The 22251-nt window shown below is 44.3% G+C and overlaps 1 protein-coding gene across 1 annotated transcript in view; it reads left to right on the plus strand.

The window, feature by feature from the left end:
• The window catches only part of CD101 (CD101 molecule), a 33424-nt gene extending 15027 nt beyond the window's left edge, over window positions 1-18397 (plus strand). Inside the window, exons 5-9 of the mRNA XM_059919201.1 lie at window positions 1642-2025; window positions 3036-3440; window positions 7166-7576; window positions 10209-10604; window positions 18105-18397. Coding sequence (XP_059775184.1) covers window positions 1642-2025; window positions 3036-3440; window positions 7166-7576; window positions 10209-10604; window positions 18105-18397 — 1889 coding nt within the window. The remainder of the gene's footprint in view (window positions 1-1641; window positions 2026-3035; window positions 3441-7165; window positions 7577-10208; window positions 10605-18104) is intronic.
• The last annotated feature ends 3854 nt before the right edge of the window (window positions 18398-22251 follow it).

The raw sequence follows: 22251 nt of genomic DNA on the forward strand, positions 1-22251 counted from the left end.
AAACCACAGTTAAAAAAACAAAACAAAACAAAACTGAAGCTGGTTGAAACTAATCATAATGGTTATATTTGAGTAGTGAGATTATGAGTAATAATTTCCCCTCTAATTTCTAAACTTTAGTTATGAGTCTATTTTTAACTTGAAAAAAAAATTAAGTATAATTATGCTTCTAATACACAAAATTTGGAAGCAAGTTATATATATGTAATAGATAGATAAATAGATATAGATATATTAACCTATTTGTGGACATTAGCCTTCATTCTGCCTTTGTAACATATACATTTATACATAAAGTGGTTAAAGACTCAACTCCTTCCTCAGCAGGGAAGATCAATTTGCAGATTCATTTAGATCCTATTTAAATTCCTAATGCCAGTTCTATTTTGTTTTCCTGGGAATTCCCTGGTGGTCCAGTGGTTAGGACTCCATGCTCTCACTGCTGAGGGCCTGGGTTTGATCCCTGGTCGGGGAACTAAGATCCCACAAGGCCAGAAAAAATAAATTTGAAAAAAAATCTATTTTGTTTTCCTTTTCTGGCTTTGAACTCCTCTGCTTTCACAAAGTGCCTATCATTACGCCCTAACGCTAATAGCTCACCTTTGCTGGGTACTTCTCCTTGCCAGCTGGAGTAAGCCCTTTGCATGTGCCATTCATTTAGTCCTCTCACAATGCATAAGGGAGGTGTTATTATTACCCCCATATTTACAGGAAAGGAAATTGAGGCTCAGAGTGGTCCACTATGTTGTCCAGGATAATTCTGACTCCAGTGACCTTGACCTGAAGCTTGAGGCTGGGCTGCCTAGGATGCATGAGCTTGAGGGATCTTTACATTGCCCACAAAGCACCCAGGACAAGGCCTTGCACAGGAAGTATCTGTTGAAGGAATGTCTGCATTTCTACACATCTTGAATTTCCCATCTGGAAGCCAGATTTACATTTATTGTTTTACACTATAGTTCAGATATAGGAAGGCTCTCCCTTCAACAATATGTAGGAATGAATGTGTGATTTGAAAAAGAGAAATGTATATGTATGTATATATATAGGTAATTATATATATATTTAAAAAAAATACTTGGGGGGAAATGTATATATATATTTATTGTATATATATATTTTTATATATATACATTTTCCCCCAAGTAATTATTTTTTAATCGCAGTGTTTTGAACAGAAATATAATTAACAATACTCCTTCACTGTTCAGAATACATACTAATTGGGGGAAGGTAAGTAAGGAGAGGAAGGTCATTTTGAACTGTGAAAGTCTGAATTCTAAAAAAACTAAACATTTAAATAAACACAGCTTCATTACTTTCAGCCTCATACACCAACCGTAATTAATTTAACAAAATATTACCAGATGTTTTCCCAACTAGATGTTCCTAAGGAACAAATCACTAAAAATTAGGGCAAATTATAAATTAAGTGTAAATAAGTTCTCCTGGTATTCTTCCTGCTGTTTCCACTATTTAAGTGTTGATGAAATCTTTTTTTCCCGGGGTGGTGCAGGAGTGAACAACCTGATTGGATTTGTCACAAAGTAGTCAAGTCCTAATTAATGAGATTTCACTGTTTTTTAGAAAAATTTTCATTTACTTGAAATAATTTTTTCTTTTGAAATCTGTAATCCACAGCAAGACATGTGGTCGTGTCTACCAAGAACAGGCAGCAAGCAGTGTGGGAAGGAGAGACGTTAACCCTTCTCTGCACGGTAGGTGGAGCTGAAAGTCTCCTGTCCGTGACCTGGTGGCACATCCCACAAGACCAGACACAGCCAGAGTTTGTGGCTGGAATGGGGCAGGATGGCACCATGCAGCTGGGTGCCTCCTACGGGGAACTCGATAACCACAGCAACACAAGGCTGGAGAAAACGGACTGGGCCACCTTCCAGCTGGAGATCACCTCCACCACCATCACAGACAGCGGCACGTATGAGTGCAGAGTGTCTGAGAGGACCCGGAACCAGGCCAGAGATCGGAGCTGGACTCAGAAGATGTCAGTCACTGTAAAACCTCTGAGTAAGTGTCAGGGAAATCCTTTTCTGAACTTACGTATCATCAGTATCTTCCTTCTGCAGCGCAATGCTGTGGAATTCGATTGTGTGTCACCCTGAATCCCCTAGTTATGGTACGTGTACCCCAGGACACAGAGCAGAGCCTCTGGCTACCATGTCTGTCAACTGATCTCTGAAGTTTACTCGTCTTCTTTTTTTTTTTTTTTTTTTAATTTATTTATTTTTGGCTGTGTTGGGTCTTCGTTTCTGTGCGAGGGCTTTCTCTAGTGTGGCGAGCGGAGGCCACTCTTCATCACGGTGCGCAGGCCTCTCACTATCGCGGCCTCTCTTGTTGCGGAGCACAGGCTCCAGACGCGCAGGCTCAGTAATTGTGGCTCACGGGCCCAGCTGCTCCGCGGCACGTGGGATCCTCCCAGACCAGGGCCCGAACCCGTGTCCCCTGCATTGGCAGGCGGACTCTCAACCACTGAACCACCAGGGAAGCCCTTTATTCGTCTTTATAAAGATCATCTTTAGGGTGCAACTTGTAAGCTGTTATTCAAGGCTAAAAACAAAATCGTATGAATTGGAATAGACTTAGAAAAGAGATATGCCAAGTGGAGCGGAGCCTCGTGCATTCAGGCTTCTGACAGCTGCAGCCCTGGGATGGCAGAGTCTCCTGGAGCAGGTGCAAAAGAGTGATGGTGCACCCAGGAGTGGGGATGAGGGAAGGAGGCCAGCCAGTGGGGCCGGGGAGCACCCCACCCACTCAGCAGCAGCTGTCTAAGCAGCAGACTGGAGAAACACTGCCTGTTTGTTGTCTCTGCTGAGAACACTCTTTAGAAGAGGGTCAACTTTAGAAAATTGAGGTCAGACTTCAGGACAGACTGTACTGTGAATCAGCTTCTACCCCCACGTATTTGATACTCCCAGTGTATGAACGCATAGTTCAATGTGAGGAGGCAATGACTAGGACAACTTGTGCCTCGATTTGCTGAATGTGTTAGAAATTGTGTTTCACATTTCTGCCCACAGAGTCAAGTTTACAAGTTAGTCTGATGAGCCGTCAACCGCAAGTGAAATTAACCAACACCTTTGACCTGTCCTGCATAGTGAGGGTTGGCTACTCTGACCTCAAGGTTCCACTCACCGTGACATGGCAGTTCCAGGCAGCTAGATCTCGAGCCTTTGACCTGCTTCTTCGAATCACCCATAATGGCACTATTGAATGGGGGAACTTCCTACCCCAGTTCCAAAAGAAGACGAAGGTTTCACAGTCTTTATTTCGTTCTCAACTCCTAATCCATGATGCCACCGAGGAAGAAGCAGGAGTTTATCAGTGTAATGTAGAAGTTTATGACAGAAGTTCCCTACACACAGACGGCCCCGTGAGGGCTTCTGCCATCTCTCACCCATTGAGGATCACTGTCACTTTACCAGGTAAACACTACTTGAAATTCATCCTGCTTTTTTTTTTAAACATTCCTCCCATTTAGGGTAAGTTATAGAATTAAAGCATAAAATACCTTTTCCCCAAGTTTGTATTATAAGTAAGCACCATATGTAAGTGATATCCAGGAAGGGAGAGGGGAGGGATAAATTAGGAGTTTGGTATTAACAGATATTCACCAGTATATATAAAATAGATAAACAATAAGGACCTACTGTATAGCAGAGGGAACTATATTCAATATCTTATAATAACCTATAATGGAAAAGAGTCTGAAAAAGAATATATATGTGTATAACTGAATCACTTTGCTGTATACCTGAAACATTGTAAATCAACTATACTTCAATTTAAAAAAGGAACCAGAAACAAACACACACACACACACACACACATACACACAAAAAGGGATATCCAGGTTAACATTAAGTTAATATGCACAAAATGGCCATACTGGTTTGTTTTTTTTTGTTTTTGTTTTTTTTTTTGGCTGTGTTGAGTCTTTGTTCCTGCAGGCGGGCTTTCACTAGTTGCGTTGAGCTAGGGCTACTCTTCATTGCGGTGCACAGGCTTCTCATTGCGGTGACTTCTCTTGTTGCAGAGCACAGGCTCTAGGCGCACGGGCTTCAGTAGTGTGGCACGTGGACTCAGTAGTTGTAGCACACGGGCTTAGTTTCTCTGCGGCATGTGGGATCTTCCCAGACTAGGGCTCGAACCTATGTCCCCTGCATTGGCAGGCGGATTCTTAACCACTGCACCACCAGAGAAGTCCCGCCATATTGGGGTTTTTTTTTGTTTTTTTTTAAATGTATTTATTTATTTATTTATTTTTGGCTGTGTTGGGTCTTCGTTTCTGTGCGAGGGCTTTCTTTAGTTGTGGCGAGCGGGGGCCACTCTTCATCGCGGTGTGCGGGCCTCTCACTGTCACGGCCTCTCTTGTTGCGGAGCACAGGCTCCAGACGCGCAGGCTCAGTAGTTGTGGCTCACGGGCCCAGTTGCTCCGCGGCATGTGGGATCTTCCCAGACCAGGGCTCGAACCCGTGTCCCCTGCATTGGCAGGCAGATTCTCAACCACTGCGCCACCAGGGAAGCCCCATACTGGTTTTTAAAACATTGAAATACTTCCACACTGATGAATAATAACTGTTGCCCCTTCCCCATTTCCCATAAGTCCCCACTGCTCAGCAACTAAAGGGAACCACGTGGCACAGCAGGGGACCTCTAGGACCGGATCCAGTGGTGAGGCATTCTTTCGGATTGGTCAGTACCCATGCCTGACCAGTCATTAAATGTTCAGAATGTGTCCCCTTGTGGTACGGATAATGTAAATCCCATTAAATACATTTATCCATTCATTTTGATATGTTAATATACAAGAGTTAGAGAATTTATGATTACAGTCAAAATAATTTACCTTGTCATTTGGTAATAGAAGATAGAGATTAAAAGTAAGACACAACTTGGCAAATTCTGCTGTGTCAGTATCTTTCATGACTTCCATTCTCTTAGAGCAGAGTGTTCAAGAGGCTTTGATGTCATTTAGATCTGACAAGCACTGGATAGAAACATCACTTTAGACAAGGCACTTTAATCTGTCCAAGCCCAGTGACCCCATGTGTAAATTGCTGATGTGCAATTTAAAGATGGCGACATGTTCCTAGTACAGTGCCTGACACACCAAGCAGATGCTCAAACATGGTAGCAGTCATTATCTCAGCTACTGAGCAATATTTTTGGTAATAGTAATGATCTCCTTGTTGATTAACTCATGCCTTAATTTACTTGTCCTTTCTGATGTATTTCAAATTGTTGGTTTAATCCTTTCTTCTTAAAACTTCTCTTCTCTTGGCCTTATGCCACAAGATTTTCTTGGTTTCCTTCCTAACACTCTGACTGCTCCTTCTCATTCTCTTTTGCAGAATCCTCCTCCTCCACTGACTCATCCCTTTGGGCTTCATCCTCAACTTCCTCTCTTCTCATTCTGTACAGTGTCCCAAAGTGGGCTTATTCCTACCCAGGGATTCAGGCTATATACTGACAAATCCCAAATTCATTATCTTGAAATACTTCTCTTCTGATCTCCAGACTCATCAATGCAATTGCCTCTAAGACATGTCTACACTCAATATGTCAAAACATAAATACACCATTATTATCCCTCCAAAGCTACTCCTCTAACATTGTTCTCCATGTCCCCACCATCCATCAGTGATCCAAGCAAGAAACCTGAGTCATCCACTACTCCTCCACGTCCACCTCATGTCCAAACTCCCATTACATGACAAGCAACGTCCTTTACAACCTGATACATTTATGTCTTTCCTGCATCATCTCTTTCCACTTTGCATCTTGAATTTGAGCTCCAGCCACACTGAACTACTGGCAGTTCCTCAAATACTCTAAGCTCTCTCTCATTTTTAGTCTTTGTTCAAGTTGCTTCTTTTGCATGGAATTCCTTAACGCCTTCTCCATCAGATTAATTCCTATTGACCCTTAAGACTAAGCTTGGAGATATCTCCTCCAGGAAGCCTCCCCTCACTCCCATATTGGGGTTACACAGTCCTGCTGTGTGCTCTGACAGCCACTTCTGCATACCTGTCCCACCTGGGTGACACAATCCTATAATCTCTAAGCCTCTATCCTGTACTAGTCTCTTCCTCTAAGCAGAGACTGAGGGGAGGGATCCACAGAGCCTGGAATAGTCTGGCACATAATATAGTATGTGCTTAATAAATGTTTGTTGAAGGAAGAGTAAAGGGACCTACCGGCAGTATCAATAAGCAGTCACAAAAGTAGAACTGGTGATGTCAGCAAGAAGATAAGAATAAGATTTGGAAGCCAGGCTTTACCGTTCATCTTTCTGACAAAGCAGGAAAGCTCTGGGTTAAAGGATAGTTGACTCCATATCCGTACAATGTTCCCACAGTCGAGTGGCTGCAAAGAGATGCACAGTTGTAATAGCCCATGTACAACTTCCTCTTGTTTACCCATGTTTGCCAGCAGATACAATTAGACTTAGGCAAATTGTGGATCTAGGAGTATCTGGATAGTGAACACACAGACAAAGCATTAATAGGGCCACTTTCTCTCAATTTGATTTATGAAATGCTACAGAAGAGAAGATGTCTGTGCCAAAATATTGAAGCATTTTCTTTTCTTTTATACTGGAGGATAGTTGATAAACAATGTTGTGTCAGTTTCAGGTGTACAGCAAAGTGATTCAATTATACATATACATGTATGTATCTATTCTTTTTCAAATTCTTTTCCCGTTTAGGTTATTACAGAATGTTGAGCAGAGTTCCCTGTGCTATACAGTAGGTCCTTGTTGGTTATCTAATACTGAAGCATTTTCATGTGGAAGAGATTGGTTTTTCTGCATGACACTTCCTCCCTGCCCCACGCTCCCTATCCCACTCCTCCGGGGCAGGGGTAGAACTAGGACCAGTGGATGGAAGTTATGGAGAAGTAAAATTCAACTTGATATCAGAAAGAGTTCTCTAGTGGCAGCATGTCCAAAGGTGGAATGGGTGCTTTGTGAGTTAGTGAGTTGTTCAGAGGCTGAGTGAGCAGTTAGTGGGGCTGCTAAAGAGGGAATTCACACATTTGATGGATGTAGGAGGTATGGCCCTAGTTGACCTCCAATGTCCCTTCTACTTTAAGATCTATTTTCTAGCAAAGTAACAAAGGTAATGGTACCATTCTTTTAATTTAGAGAGCAAGCTGAAAGTGAATTCAAGCAGTCAAGTCCAAGAGATCTCCATCAACTCCAACACAGACATAGAGTGTAACATCCTGTGCCAATCCACTGGAAACCTTCGGTTGGCTGTTACTTGGTACTTCTCTGCCATGTCCACTAATGCACCCTGGCTGAGGATCCTGGAAATGGACCGAACCCACGTAGTAAAATATGGGGATGAATTTCAGACCACACGGAGAAAACAAAAATACCACGCCGAGAAAGTTTCCCAAGACTTGTTTCAGCTACACATTCTGAATGTGGAAGACAGCGATCAGGGCAAATATCACTGCGCTGTGGAGGAATGGCTCTGGTCTACAAATGGCACTTGGCACAAGCTTGGAGAAAAGACGTCAGGTCTAACAGAATTGAAACTCAGGTCCACAGGTAAACCTTGCAAGTATAGTCTCACGCATCTTTCTGTAGAATTGCCATCTCCTCTTGGGCAGCTGTTCTATGAAGTGATTAGATGAAGGTAAAAATATGACCTATAGTCATAGGAAGAGTGCCCACCTGCACAATGACTGCAGGACTGGATAGCCCACCAGAGCAGGCGGGGGTCCCTTTGAGTCAAGCTGAGATTTGGAGAAGCTTAGATGGGAGCAAGATCCCTTTGATTGGTTTGCTTCTCAGCCTGGCAGGCTGGTCTATGCAGCGACCCAGGGTATCGTATCTCCAGCTCTCTGTAAAACAAGCTGTGTCATTCCAGTGGGGCTCTACTGTAATTTGGCAGAAAGAGAGTAATACAAAGCATATTTCTCCCACTGTGAACAGAAACTGTACAACTCTATAGGGATGTATGGAGAGACTGCTTTTCAACATTTGGCTGCCTAAACATAAGGCAAATAGAAGTAGTCAACTGCTGGAATGGCTTACTGAGGGCATCTCCTCCTCCTCAGGAGATCTTTAAAAATGAAATAGAAGTTCCATTCATTTGCATTAGTCTAAGAGTGCCATGGTCTAAATGTGGGCAGTGTTGATTAGATCTGTCAGCATTAGTTAGGTCACCTCCAATGTTGATTAAAATTAAATGAACATCACAGCTAAGGTTCAGGAACTGGCCGAGATCCAAAAGCACAATGCAAATAAGTTAATCTAGCTTGGCACTGAAAATTCTATTTTCAATGTAACATCAACATCAAAAAATAAGATTATAATGAACATTGCTATGTGTTAGGCAATTAGGAATCCAAAGATAAATAAGGCAGAGCCTAAAGGAGCTCACAGTCGGTTGGGAACAGCAGGGGCAAAATAGCAGCTGAGCGCGAGAGTCTCTTCCTGCCGCTCTGGCCGCCCTTCTCCATGTCCTTCAGGCACGTTTTCCTCTCCCTGCTCAGTGCAGGTGTTCATCAGGGACACCTAAGCCCATTTTTCCTCTTACTCTCTGTGCCCTTCAAAACCTCTTAAATACCACCTTGGTGGTACCAACTACCACCTTCAATGAAACAGCTCTAAGTTTTTATGCTTAGCCCCCATCTCCTGAGCTCCGGGCCTTTCTACCCATCTGCTTGTTGCACATTTCTACTTGGCTGACCCAGAGAGCCTCACACTTAGCATATCCCAAATCATCTTTATGTCCCAAATCATCATGATGGCGTTTATCATCTTGGCCATCCCACAAGGCTCACGGCCACTCCATTCTCCATCTGGGTGGCTGGCATCCCTTTCTCCCAGTTGTCCAAGCTGAATCTTGACAGTGTGTGCCCACCCCTTTAAGAAGTGCACACCATTTCTTAGCTCAAGCCAGCGCTTCCCATTCAGAAATGTGGGACCAGGGCTGTTCAATCTTTTAGTCTATCAAGAAATGCCTAAAATCTTTTTTTGGTGGCATCACTCATTTTGGAATGTCCATAATGAATTCAAATTCTTTTAAAATACTGAAGATGTCAAATAAAACATATTTGTGGGCTGTGTGTGGCTGGTTGAGAGTAGCTAGCTTTGTACCCTGGTGTAGGAAGTAAGTTAAGGAAGAGGCCCCAGGGAAAGATACTGAGAAGGATTGGTAAGAATTGTAGGAGGGATGCTTTCTCTGAAATCAAAAGAGGAGAGGATATCAAAAGAAAATGGATTTCAGTGACAGAAGCTGCAGAGAGGGCAAAAAAGACTGGAGGGTCTCTTGAGCTGGGAAATCGGGCTTTTTCTGCGGACCTTGGCCAGAGCCTAGTGATGAGATTGGAAAGCTGATGGCAATAAAGTAGGGAGTAATTTGAGGTGAGGAAGCAGGGACAGTACCATGTAAACTAATATTTCACATGCTTCTCTACAAAGGGAAAGAGAGAGTAAAGATGGTAGCTAAAAAAGAATCTAGGATCAGACAAAGATGTTCTTTTCAAGATAGATCAATAAATATGTTTGTAGTAGAGTTGAAAATTTAGTGCATACTATAATTTATTTTGTGTGTGATTACTCTAGCCTTCCAAGTCCTCACCTCTGAGTTAAAAGGCGAACATTTTTAAAAAGTAAATGTCAAAATCTGTTTAAAACTTAGTCTAATCCAATAATGTAAATAGTCTCCTTGAGTGATATTCTAATGCATGTATGAAAATGCGCAGTCTCTTGGGTAGCCTCCTCTTTCCCTGCGTCTAATACCTGAGGTGATATCCAGTGCATGGGAGGAGGGTAATTTGCAAAAAAAAAAAAGGGGTAGTGATGGAACATGGGACTTGAGGGGCGGGGTGGAAGTTTTGAATGGCCTTTCTAGGAAGCAGAAGGGAGAGCTGAGCTGGGAGAAGTAAAAGCAGCAGGGCAGAACATCCGGCAAAGCTGGGTGGTTTTCAGTGTCAGGTCCAGCAGGCAAGAGGCAGACTGATGAAGGGAAGTGGCTGGTTTGATTCATAGCAGAGAATGTTCTGGCAAATATGGAAGAAGGATAGGGGTCAAGGAAAAGTGTTAAAGATGAAGGACCTGATATCTAAAAATTATAAGATGGCATGCCTTCAATGAGAAGCAGACTTTTCAGAGGAGGTGTCCAATCTAAGATCTCGGTTCTTCTCGAACTGACTGCCATTTTATTTCCTAGGAAGTAAGGTACGCATCTCCAAAGTGTCCGGGAGAGAAAATGTCTCCGAGCACAGCGAGGTGGCCATCCGTTGCAGCCTGGAGAGTACAGGCAGCCCAGCCTCCCTGTTCTCTGTGATGTGGTACTGGAACAGAGAAAATTCTGGAAGTAAAATGCTGGTGCACCTGCAGCATGACGGCTTGCTGGAGTATGGCGAAGAGGGGCTCAGGAGGCGCCTGCACTGTTACCGTTCATCCCCTGCAGACTTTGTCCTGATGCTGCATCGAGTGGAGATGGAGGATGCTGGAATGTACTGGTGCAGGGTGGCAGAGTGGCAGCTACACGGTAACCCAAGCAAGTGGGTCAACCAAGCATCAGGCGAGTCACAGCATGTGGTGCTCACGGTGCTGCCTTCAGGTAACTAGCGGTTCATCTGCCATGGCTCGTGGTCAGGAGAATCTTTTGTCTCCCTTCCTATGCTTTCCCACCCAGCTATGTTTTGCTTCTTTTCAGGCTGAAAACAATTTACAGATTCCTGTAAGAAAATGACTTCGCCATTTCTCTCAACAGTAACTCAGTTTGAGCAGACAAGGTTACATGAGGTTTTGGCATGGACATTTAAATGTCAAGGGCATCTGACCTCCTCCCCCACTTTCCCTCTTAAACAAAAAAGCCATATCAACATTGTATCCCTTTAAATAACCAAATAATGTTTGAAGCAGACATCCTTACCTCTTGGCTGATTCTCCAATCTCAGAAGGCTGACCTGTGGTGGGAGTGGGATGAGCAATAGGGACATGGTGACTTTGTGTTTGATCTGGTTGAACCAAAATCAGCTATATCTAAATGCTCCCTGAGTCAAAAGGAACCCAACAAAAAAAAAGCCTTTCTCAACGAATAAGTGGCAAGCTTCTTATTGATGTGTTCAACAAGCTATCGGATCTTTGGTCATGATAGTCATTGGGTGTGCCTCTCCTGATTGCACCTTGAAAGTCATCGAGGGAGGAAGTGTGTCCCATAGAACTTGTTTACAGGCTCTGGCAAAAAGACAGCTACTTGAAGACCATTGGCCAAAGGGTGACCCTTCTCTGTGTGGGAAGGTCAACTTATTCTGCTGAGTGCTCAGTTTTAGGAGGTGTGTAGAACAAGAGGTTGTGAAGGAGGAGAGGGCTTCCTTCCAGCCAGTGCAGTGCCAAGCATGTAATAGGCATTCATTAAGCAAAAATTCCTCCAGCCAGACCAGTAAATCTTCCCAGGTGATTAAGGAGCCGGTAGATGTAGACTGCTCATCCTCTGAGCCATCTCTTTCTGCTGGGGTCTAAAGATAAGGCGAGAGGTGAGCTACAGGTTAAACTTACAGTGAGAGAGGGTCACTGGAGAGGTGGAGGTGTGGTCTTGGTGCCCCATCCTAGGAAGTGTAGAAAGGATCAATAAAGATAACAGCCCTACAGCACCAGCTAGCTTTGGGGACAGTCTGTAGGAGGGAAAGAGGGCTACTGAGAACGGATGACACCTTCTCAGAGTTGGGACAATTGCATCCCAGCCCCAGCAAGGCTTCTAGAGTGGAAGTCAGAGTTATCTAACTTGTTCGCTGGGATCCATCATTCTCTTCCCCTGACTATTCTTCAGCAGGATTCTTCTCCCAAGTATCCAGGCAGAAATTATCTTCCTATCAGCTTTTCTTCCATTCCAACAATTATAGGAAGTCCCCACCCTGAGCATATTCCATACATGTTTTCCCACTGGAATTCCTAGGCTCTGTAGATTCAGCCGTTTTTGTAGTAGAATAAATAGATAATAACTGTAAAAAGTATATATTCTGTGGCTAAAAAGCACATCTCCTCTGAGGCAGATGGGATCGTTCAAAACATATATATACTGTTCATCTTTGTGGAATTCTTATAAAACAGGTGTAAGGTTTTTAAAAAGATGAACTCTGGAAAGAAAATGTTACAAACTGAATGGTCTTTGTATTCTTCACAACTGAAGGAGCTGGAAAGCCTGTGCCATGAGAACCTGAGGGTTTTCATTATAAGTACAGTTAAGTGTTCCCGAGTGAATCTTTATAATATAGCATCTCACTTCTTCTGCCCAGCTGTTCCTTTCTGGTAGTTGGGAAGACAGTGTGGGTGATGAAAAATCCCAGGGTTTGGAATCAAACAAGCCTAGTCTCAAATTGCAGCTCTATCACCTCCCTACTAGCTATGAAGTCATACCCTGGTTACTCAGCTTTCTCATAAAATGAGGATTATGGTACAAATGCATATGAAGTATCTAGCACAGTCCCTGGCATATTGTAAGTGCTCAACAAATGTTACCTCCTTCTCCCCTTATACCTCCAAACATGCTAGCGATGCACACACACACACACACACACACACACACACACACACACACACATCTACCTATGTATATATCTATTTATGTGATAAAATATTTTAATTTGTTCAATAAATAACTATATGAGGTTCTGAGGACACACAAAAAATGTATTACGGAGTCTGTTCCCACAGAGCTGAGTCTGGTGGGGAAGTAAAGTCCAACATGATACGTGTCATGAAAGAAGTAGTCTCAGGATACTAAGGAAGGAGTAGAGGCAGGGCTGGGATGAAGAGCTGGCTGGGGAGGAGATCTGGAAAGGTTCCCCAGAGTATGGGGCCTATAAAAAGGAAGGCACATGTTTTGGGAAAAGGAAAGTATATGCAAGATGATCAGAGAAACTGTGGTAGGATGGCAAGAGAGGAGGCTAGTTGGGTGGAAAGGGTACAGATGTCAAGTGGGTCTTTCGTATGGAGCTAGGGAAGATGAGCTTTCTCATGGAAGTTACAGAGTGTCATCGAACAAGTTCAGGCAAGAGGGTGACACATCAGATTTGCATTTTAGAAAGCTCTTCCTGGGAACAGTGTTAAAAATGAATTGAAAGGGAGGTAGGCACAGAGAAGGGAGAACTATTTGAAATTGATTGTAGGGACCCAGGTGAGACAAGATGAAGGCCTGAATTAAGACAGTGCCTGTGAGGGCTGAGAGAAAAACAGGCATTCTGCATTCCGTAGTAGGAGATGGGGTCTTCAGGATTTAGAGACTGATTAGGTGTATGTGGATGGTGAACGAGCAGAAGAAGAGAATCGAGGATGAATACCAGGTGTCTGGCCTAAGGTGGATAGTGGGGACAGTCACTAACTGAGGTAATATAGGAGAAAGGACTAAAGGGGAAGATGAGTTCAATTTTGAATAAGTAGGACTGGAATTGAGTTTGGAGTACCGGTGAGTCATCTAGGGAGATCTGTCCAATAAACTTCAGGATTTCCAAGTGAGATCTCTACCAGAGTTATAGATTAGAAATCATCAGCTTATGGCCTATAATGATGCCCAAGGATGGATCCCTGCGATACACTGCTATTTCTTGGGGGACTGCAGAAGAGGAACCTGTGAAGGAGAATGGAAGGAGTAGCCTAGAGGTAGGAGGAGAACCAGTGTTTGGTGGTATCATAGACACCAAAGGCAGGAGGGTATCAAGAGTAGGGAGAGCCGACAGATTCGACTAGTGCAAAGAGGCCAATTAAGACAAAAATAGGAAAATATCCATTGGGTTTAACAATATAGGGCAATTACAGAAAAATAGTGAGAAAAGTCAGACTGCAGGGAGAAAGTGGACACATCAAATCCAGTTCATGCTTTCAAGAGCTTTGATGTAAAGGGAAAGAGAGAAGACAAGAGCAAATGGCAAGAGGTGCAGTGAAGCTTTGCCTTGTTCTGTTTTGGTTTGAAGATGGTAGGGACTTGAGCACTTTTACATCTAGAGAGAAAAGAGCCAGTAGAGAGGAAGAAGAGGAAGATTAGAAGAGAAAGGATATGACTGACAGTCCAACAGCTTGAGTGAACTTATACCACCTCCTTCATGTTATCTGTCCCAGATCAACACCTACTAATCATTCACCGACCAACTTAACTGCCACTTTCTCAGTGACTTACCTTATCTTCTTAGTCATCCCACCTGTTTAACATCCATCATCAGTGCCAGACGATACCTTCTGAGAAGGCAAAGACTGAATGTCTTGTTCTCAGCACGAGCACAGTGCTTGCCACAGAAACAATACTCAAATACTTACTGAATCCGTGTAGCTGCCCTCCTGGTCAGGACCAGCTCTGTGTATTAATAAAGTCCAGCTGAAATACAATAGGCTACCAATTCTCACTTCTCAAATGGTTTTCTACCACCTTTATTTGGCAATTCTGGGTTGGGTTAGTTTAGGACTACTTGATAGACCTGTGAAGCATATGGCTCCTGTGAAGGCAGAAGAGTTGAGAGGTATTTCCCTGGTGGAATGCACCTTGCATTCTTCCTCTCCATCTTACTTCCTTAGCTATGACTAAGCCAAAGCGGGGGCTACAGCTACTTGAGTCTTTTTGTATCTCATACTAGAGAATTCTCTGTGATTAATAGGCAAGGTTATAAAGCTTTCTGGGGACTGGATTATTTGTAGTAGAATGGTATTTGTCACTATTTCCCAGCTTTTGGGGGGGTAAGGATATATTTAGAAAGTGGATTCTCAAAGGAGATATGCCCCTATCACACTGATGTTTCTGGAGAGAACATGCCATTTACCAACGCTACCCCGGTGCTTCCAACAAGGCCTGGCACATAGTGCTCAGTTCAACAAATGCTTGATGAAAAATGAGCAAGCAAGTCTTCAATGGAGTTGAAACTGATGCTGTAAGGGGCTCACTTACTCTGGGATGCACTTGTATCAGGTTACCTAATCCTGCTTTCAGTTCTGGGCGGGAGCCACCCCTCCCACATGGCCACACCTGGCCTGTCAGCTGCCCAAGTCTGGGGTTGGGGGTGAGCTGGTAACCCCCTCATCATCCTCCACCTTTCTCCGTCTAAAGTCAGTATTTCTGGGGTAACATCAGAAAGGAATGCTCCTCATGGTGTGTTTGGCTGAGGGGTAGAAGCAAGTTACAAACTAAACCTTGTGATGAAGTGTTCTCATTATACTTTTGGCTCTGCCTTACAGGCCTTGTACTTGGAGCACTGAGCACTTACTCAGATTGCTTCAAAATGCCAAACCTTAATGGTTTTGAATGTCACTAATGCTAATCCAGATAAGGGTGAGAGGCAGATGGTGGGAATGGTGACTGTGGGATCCAGAGCAAACACCGCCCTCCCAGGAGAGGTAATTTAGAAGCACTGGAGCTGACAGTTTCTAGCTGTTGGCCAATTCGGCACTGCGACGGGCGCACTTTGTTGTCCTTGGATGGCAGATTGCTCTAAGCCCAGCCCCATTTAGATAGTCAAGCCCTCTGGCAGTCCCTTCACACTGAAGGTTAGAGTCTCAGTGGCAGAAAATCCAAGTGCCAGGTTTCTTTCCACCTTCTTTGTGCTGGCCCCATCCCCCCAACATCACACCACCATCCTAGCAATGGTGACACATGGGTGCTGCTTACCCTTACCTCCCAGTTCTCTGCCTCTCATGATTGCAACAGGAAGCTGGAGTCTCCCAAGTAATCATTTGACTCTCAGCTGAATGTCACCCAGCCCTGGGGACAGAGAGATCAGAGATTTAAGGGAGAGACGTGGACTGTGGAAGGACATGGCCAAGTCTGTGGTCCCTGAGTGAGGAATCAGCAGGTTCAGCCCTCTTTTCTGCCTGGTCTCTTGGGAAAAAGTTGCCTATGATTTTCCTAACTTTCTTAGTAGCTTTCTAGCTGATATTTATTTCTTGCTGACTCAACAAATGTGCTAGGCACTGTTTAATGCTTTATTAAGCATTATCTCATCACAACTCTGGAAATTATTATCCTCACTTGATTGACTAGGAAACTAATGATTAGAGAGAGAGGAAAAGTAATTTGTCCAAAGTCAATAGCGGTAAGTTGTAGAGGCAGGATTTGAACCCAACTCTCTTTGAGACATAGTAGGTGCTCAATCCCTACTCTGCACATGAGTAGTGTGAAGCAGCAAGGCCAGAACTCTTACCCACTCTACAGCTCTATTCTCTTTCAGCATTTCAGTCTGTACCTCCTTCTTAACCATATGCTTTCAAATGTATTCAGGTAAGACCTGGGAGAAATATTGTAGTCAAGCAGGGCCTTGGAGAGAAGGGTCAGGTAGGATGTGGAGAGGAGATGAGAAAGAAGTCAAAATCTATCTTTATCATTGCCCACCCTTTCAAAAACAAAAACCAAATCTAGGGTGGAGAATATAAATGAGACCAGAGAAGAACCGGGCAACAAACCCCCGTAGCTCCTTGCCAGCCCTGTTCAGAGCTGCCAGGCTAATGTTCAGTGATGATCTTTACTCTGGGTAACATGACGGCAGCTACTCCTGGGTTCCTGTGTGTGCAAATCACTCATGCAATTGACTCATTCTTTAGTCTCCATTGATGACCTATGAACAAAGTGCTGCACAGGAGGAAAAGATGCGTAAGACATAGGCCCTCTCCTCCCAGAGTTTACAATGCAGGAGCTGGACACAGGTTTAGATTCTTTCTTAACCTCCCACAAAGAGATGTCCTTCAATGTGCAAAATGTATCTGCAATGCCGAAAATGGAATTCTTGCAGCACGAGGTTGGTCGCACTGACCTCTAAACCTGTCGTCTTCATCTCTAAGCGTCTGTAATCCCATGAATCCTACAGCTTAACCTCTGAAGAAGAAAGTGCTTAGGTCATTACAATTTTCCAATAAAAGCACAGCTACTATTAGCATCAGATTTTTCAGAACAGCCCTGATTTTGAATATCCTGCCATAAATAAATATAGTCAGAAGACTACATTTAATAGTTGGTGTCTCTTTAAGCATATGTCTTTCTGCATCGAGAGACTAAATCCCTGTCCTTTGACTAGTAACTCGAGGCACTGCTTCCTGGAGCCTGTGGCATTGGCAGTTCTCTCGCCTTTGCTTCCCTGGCTGTGCGGCCAGGAACCCCTCGGGGGCTGCTGGTGCGTGCTCTGCGTGTCCATGTGTTGATGGCGCTTCCCCTCGGACTGCAGCTGCCGGATGCTTCAGCATGCCTTTATATGGTAGCCTTTGCCCATGTGGTTGCAGTGAATCCAGTTTAATTCAGATCAGCAAACGTTATCAGGCACATGTGCTAGGCACTGCAAGGACTGTAGAAACAAAGGACGCTGTCAGACCTACTCAAGTAACTGTGATGATAAAGATGGTTAAAAGGGGATGAAAGAGGTCTAAACAAAGGCATGTGTGAGAGGAGGATAGAAAGAAGAGGAAAACTGTGCCTGAGGAGAGGTGGAAGGCCAGAGTGATGGCGAGTGAGGCCAGTAGGACCTCGAGGATACGGTGCCGTGAGCACGCCAGGGAGAGGTGATGGTAAGAGCGAGAGGGGAAAGGAGCTGAATGGGGGTGGGGGAGTGTGAGACCAGTTTGGAGATTCAGGAAGGGATGGTCCTTCTTACTTGTAGTTGCTGTTGTTTTATAAGGACAGTGCAGAGCGTGTGTGTGCGTGTGCGCGTGCGTGTGTGCACATGCGTGTGTGTGTTTTCAGAAGCAGCAGTGGGAATAACTCAGTTAAAAATTCAGGGCCGGCAACAGAGTTGGGAACGAGGGTTGAATTATAGATATCTTTTCGGAGGAAAGAAGATTAAAGGAGAGGTTTTCTTTTTTTGTTTTGTTTTTCTTTCTGGCTGTTCATTTTAAGTAGGTCATGGGAACCTCTGGTGGTTGGAAATTGTTGGGTGAGGGGGAGTCAGGCTGGAACAGACCATCCTGGAGCTCTCTTCTCCCAGCTCCCTTTTCTTTGCTCCTCACATGTGATTTAAGGGGCACCCTGCCATTTGGCCCCGTTATTCTTACGTATATTTTCCTGTAACGATAAATCCCAGAAGTGTTTATAATTGATGAGTGCAAATAAGCTGGAGACTAATTATTCTCTTTATTTTCTTCCTTTTTGTTGCAGAGCCCACGTTTCCTTCCAGGATCTGCTCGTCAGTACCTTTACTCTATTTCCTATTCATCTGCCCCTTCGTTATACTCACCCTTCTGTTCATTTCCCTCCTCTGCCTGTACTGCAAGGCCAGGAAGTTGTCAACTCTGAGTCTAAACAGACAGAAAGAAAAGGCCCTCTGGGTGGACCTGAAAGGAGCTGGAAGCAGGACCACACACAGATTGGAAGAGGACGGTGAAGACAGCCGAATCCCGAGAGGCGCCTGCAGCCCTGTGGAAAGAGCGTGGACTTTGGAACTGGACTGACCAGGAGAGTAGAGCCCCCTGGGTCTGTCCTCCTCTGAGTCTGTGGCCGGGGGCGAGGTACCTAGGACTCAGAGGGAACATCTATTGAGCGCGTATGTGGTGCCAGAAACTGTTAAGTGCTTCTTTGTGTGTCACCTCATCTACCCATTGCATCCCCCCACCAGGAGCTAGGTGACTCCATTGATAGTCTCCACTGATGACCTATGAACAAAGTGCTGCACAGGAGGAAAAGATGCGTAAGACATAGGCCCGTCTTCCGCTGGCCACACCTCACGAGGCTTAGGCTCCCCATGCAAAAGATCTGTAAGGAGAGGAGTACCTCCCTCACACAGCTGCTGGGGATTAAATGAGATCCCATGGCAGAGCCCAGGGCGATGCTTCCCTCTCTCATGTCACTGATTCCCTGGACAACGCTCAGTGGTCCTGCCACACTGGCTCCAGGTCATCTTTTGCCTCCAGATAAGACGCGTAGGAAAGGACCTGATGCCAGCCAGGAAAAGGAGTTGGGACTATGCCCTTCATTCACATCAAATCCGCCTCCCAATCAGACTGTGACTTCCTTCAAGGCAGAAATCCCATTTTCTCCTTCACTCCATCTCCATCCCATCTATAAATGCCACTGACGAGCAAGCTCTGCATAGTAGGTGCTTAATCAGTATCGGTTCTTTAGTGAAAGGATAAGGTATTTTGTAGCCTGACTTTCTTTCCCTTTTTTTTTTTCTTCTTTCTTTTCTCCATAAGACTTATTAAGTCATTGCTAAGGAAAAACTTTAAAACAAAATTTTGCAACAGTGCTCCATTCAGCTCCCCAAGGCCTCATATCTCCCTTTCCTCCCCACACCCAAAGGTCCATCTGGCTCCTGGCTCTTCTTAGCCAAGGCCTTATTTTCCTTGACCTGACAGCACTGGGTAGCAGGAAAGGGGGCTGTGGCAGTTATCTGAGGGCAGAGGAGTTAACAGTGCCGCCATCCCGTCCTGCTCCGGCAGGGGCTAGGAGTTCAGGGAGAATAGGCATCTCAGCATCCTCTATTCTCAGCCAGGAAAAGTCAGGGGGAGGGGGAGGGGGAGTGTCATGGCTGAAGGCTTCCAACCACTGTCCCCTAGGAGATAACAACTGTCCCCACTGGGCCTGGGGTCCCCTCACCTTTGTTTCAAAAGCAGCTTAGGCCCTGTTGTAGCCAGAATTGGAAATCAATCAGTGCCACCTAACAGACTTGAGAAAACCCATCTATTTATTATCTATGTGACCAACAGGGTTGCTTTAACACTCATTAATTTGCATTTCCAAGGATAGCAATTTATTTTTAATTATTTTATCAGGCACACACGTCCTCTCCAAACATAATTAGTTCCTCTGCAAGGGGATTATTGGTGGCTATGAGAACTCCCACAGCAGGCCTACCGGTTCCTTGAATTCATCTCCCTTTGTAGCCTCATTTGAAATACTCCAAATGTTTTTTTAAACAGGTCAGAGCATTTATTTCTTCTCTCTCAGGTACGGGAGCAAATTTTTCCAAAAGCAAAGCTAATGTCAAGATTTCTTAACATTGAAGTGTGATGTTCCCCCTCCCCCCCCCCCCGTTTTTTCCAGAAACCCGTATTTTAATTGAATATTGAAAGGAAAGAGAATGGAATTGAGCCCCATCAGAGAATCAGAATAGATCCTGGTGCTGCCCCCATTTCAGGTACTCTTACCCCCAACCACTGTTCTCCCTCCTTCCCTGGATACTTACTGCCTTTCCGCTCTCAGCTCAAACACCAGTTTGTCACATTTGAATTCAGCACAGAGACTGCACAGACCAGACACTCAAATATCCGACTGCCCCACCCAGAGCAGAGCGTGGGAATGATTACTGCCCAGTGAGCACCTCCTGGGTGTCCAGCACTGGCATGGGTGTGAGGGATCCAGTGGTGACTCAAGCAGACTCAACCCTGCTCCCCTGGGACTATCACCTAGTTTTTTCTGGATGCTCTGTTTTCATTAATGGGAACTAGATAGAGCACGTTGGATTTTCTAGGAAGTCACACCTCACCATTTGGCTCATAGTAGTTTTCAGGTAACTAAAACCCCGGCGTCTTCTTTCTACCTTTCTGAACTTCTTTAGAATAAAATTTGTTTTCATCCAATTCAGCAGGCATTTTTACGTGAAACCTCTTCTCTCTCCAATTATGCCCTTGGTCATTTTAGTTTTTCAGACTTAACAGAGAAGTTTACTTTTACTCATTGATTTCAGCTTTTCTATTCTATGTCACCACCTGGTTTTATTTTCAGCTTCTTGTGTTAGTAAATCCTCCTTGGCAACAGGACAAACCTCTGTCTCAGGAGTTGGCTACCTGTAGCCCACAGGCCAAATGTGGCCCACTACCTGTTTTTTAAAATGCAATTTGTTGGAATACAGGCACTCCCATTTGTCTAGATATTATCTATGGCTACTGTCATGGTATAATGGCTGAATTGAGTAGTTGCCACGATAGACTCTATGACCTGCAAAACCTAAAATGTTTACTATCTGGCCCTTCATGGAAAAAGTTTGCCACTCCCTGCTCTCTTTCACTGGCTAATGTTCTGTCAGTTTTAGCCATGTATTATGTTCCTGGGAAACTTGATTTGAGGTGTTATATCTGTATCTATTATATATCTGATGACTTTAATAAATAATCTTAGGCTCTCCAGATTGGTGTCTAGTCCAAGAAGTTCTGAAGCATGAATCCTCTCTACCACACTCCCACTAACGGTGAGAAACTCATCACCCCGAGGTATTCCACACCATCAAGTCGAGTTGCAGGACAAGATGACACAAAGAGGAATAAGGCATGACTACGCTCCTTTCATTATTTTCAGCCTATTGAGATACATGGATAGGAACAATTGATTTATGGCGGAAGATGAATGCAGTTGGTAGAAAGTCATGTGCCATAATAGTTTCTCACAATGGTACAGGAGTTGTTCATCATCCCAGAGTTTCACGGCATTTCCATGCAAAAGGGGCTGGTATTCCTTTCCTGCAGGTAAGAAATTGAAGCTCAGAGAGGTTGGGTTTATCCAGGATCACTCCACCACATGCAAAAGAGTAAGAGCTCAAAATTAGGCCCACTGACAAAAAGTTCTGGACTCTTTCCATAATCAACACTGTGCTCAATCCATTGATATCAGAAAAATCTGGTGATAATAGTATCCACCTCATAGGAGGATCAAATCAGATACTTACATGAAGATAGGTTTTAAACCATTTCAAGTCATAAATGAAAGTAGGCATAACCCAAGTTTTTCCAGGCCTTACCCATTTATGCACATAAATGAAACTGAATCAGCAATAATAATCCAAGTTCTACATACTTTTGCCCCAGAGTCTTGGCCATCTATAAAGTGTTCTTCAAGCATTTCTAGGGCTTCCCTTGGATTCTGGGAATTCATATGAGTTCACAAACAAGTCCCCTCCCACAGGGCTTCCTGCTGTTCTGTTCAAATCTATGGGCTCCCACTGCAGCAAGGATGCTGGAGCATGTGAGATGCCAAAGCTGGACGGTGGTAAGCAAGGAAGAGTGCCTAACCCTCATTTTGTCTTTGCATGACACTCTGTTTGGATTGCAAACAGGTCCAAGATTGTTTGTGCCCCCATGTCTCTAAAGATTTTCTTGTGAAAACAGTTCCTTTAGCATTCGTTTAACATCTCCTTTCTCCATAGGGTCTAGACACCAGACTGTCTGGAACCAGTCTGCGAGACAGGCTTCACGCTATACTCTCCATTTCTTATTCTCGGCTCCTAGGAACCTCTGAAACGTCTTCATCCCAGGCCCCCTTTCTCCTGCAACATGGGTCATGCAAATTGTGCTTGTGGGAGGCTCCCCACTCA

The sequence above is a fragment of the Balaenoptera ricei genome, chromosome 1 (genome assembly GCF_028023285.1).
Source record: "Balaenoptera ricei isolate mBalRic1 chromosome 1, mBalRic1.hap2, whole genome shotgun sequence".
NCBI lineage: Eukaryota > Metazoa > Chordata > Mammalia > Artiodactyla > Balaenopteridae > Balaenoptera > Balaenoptera ricei.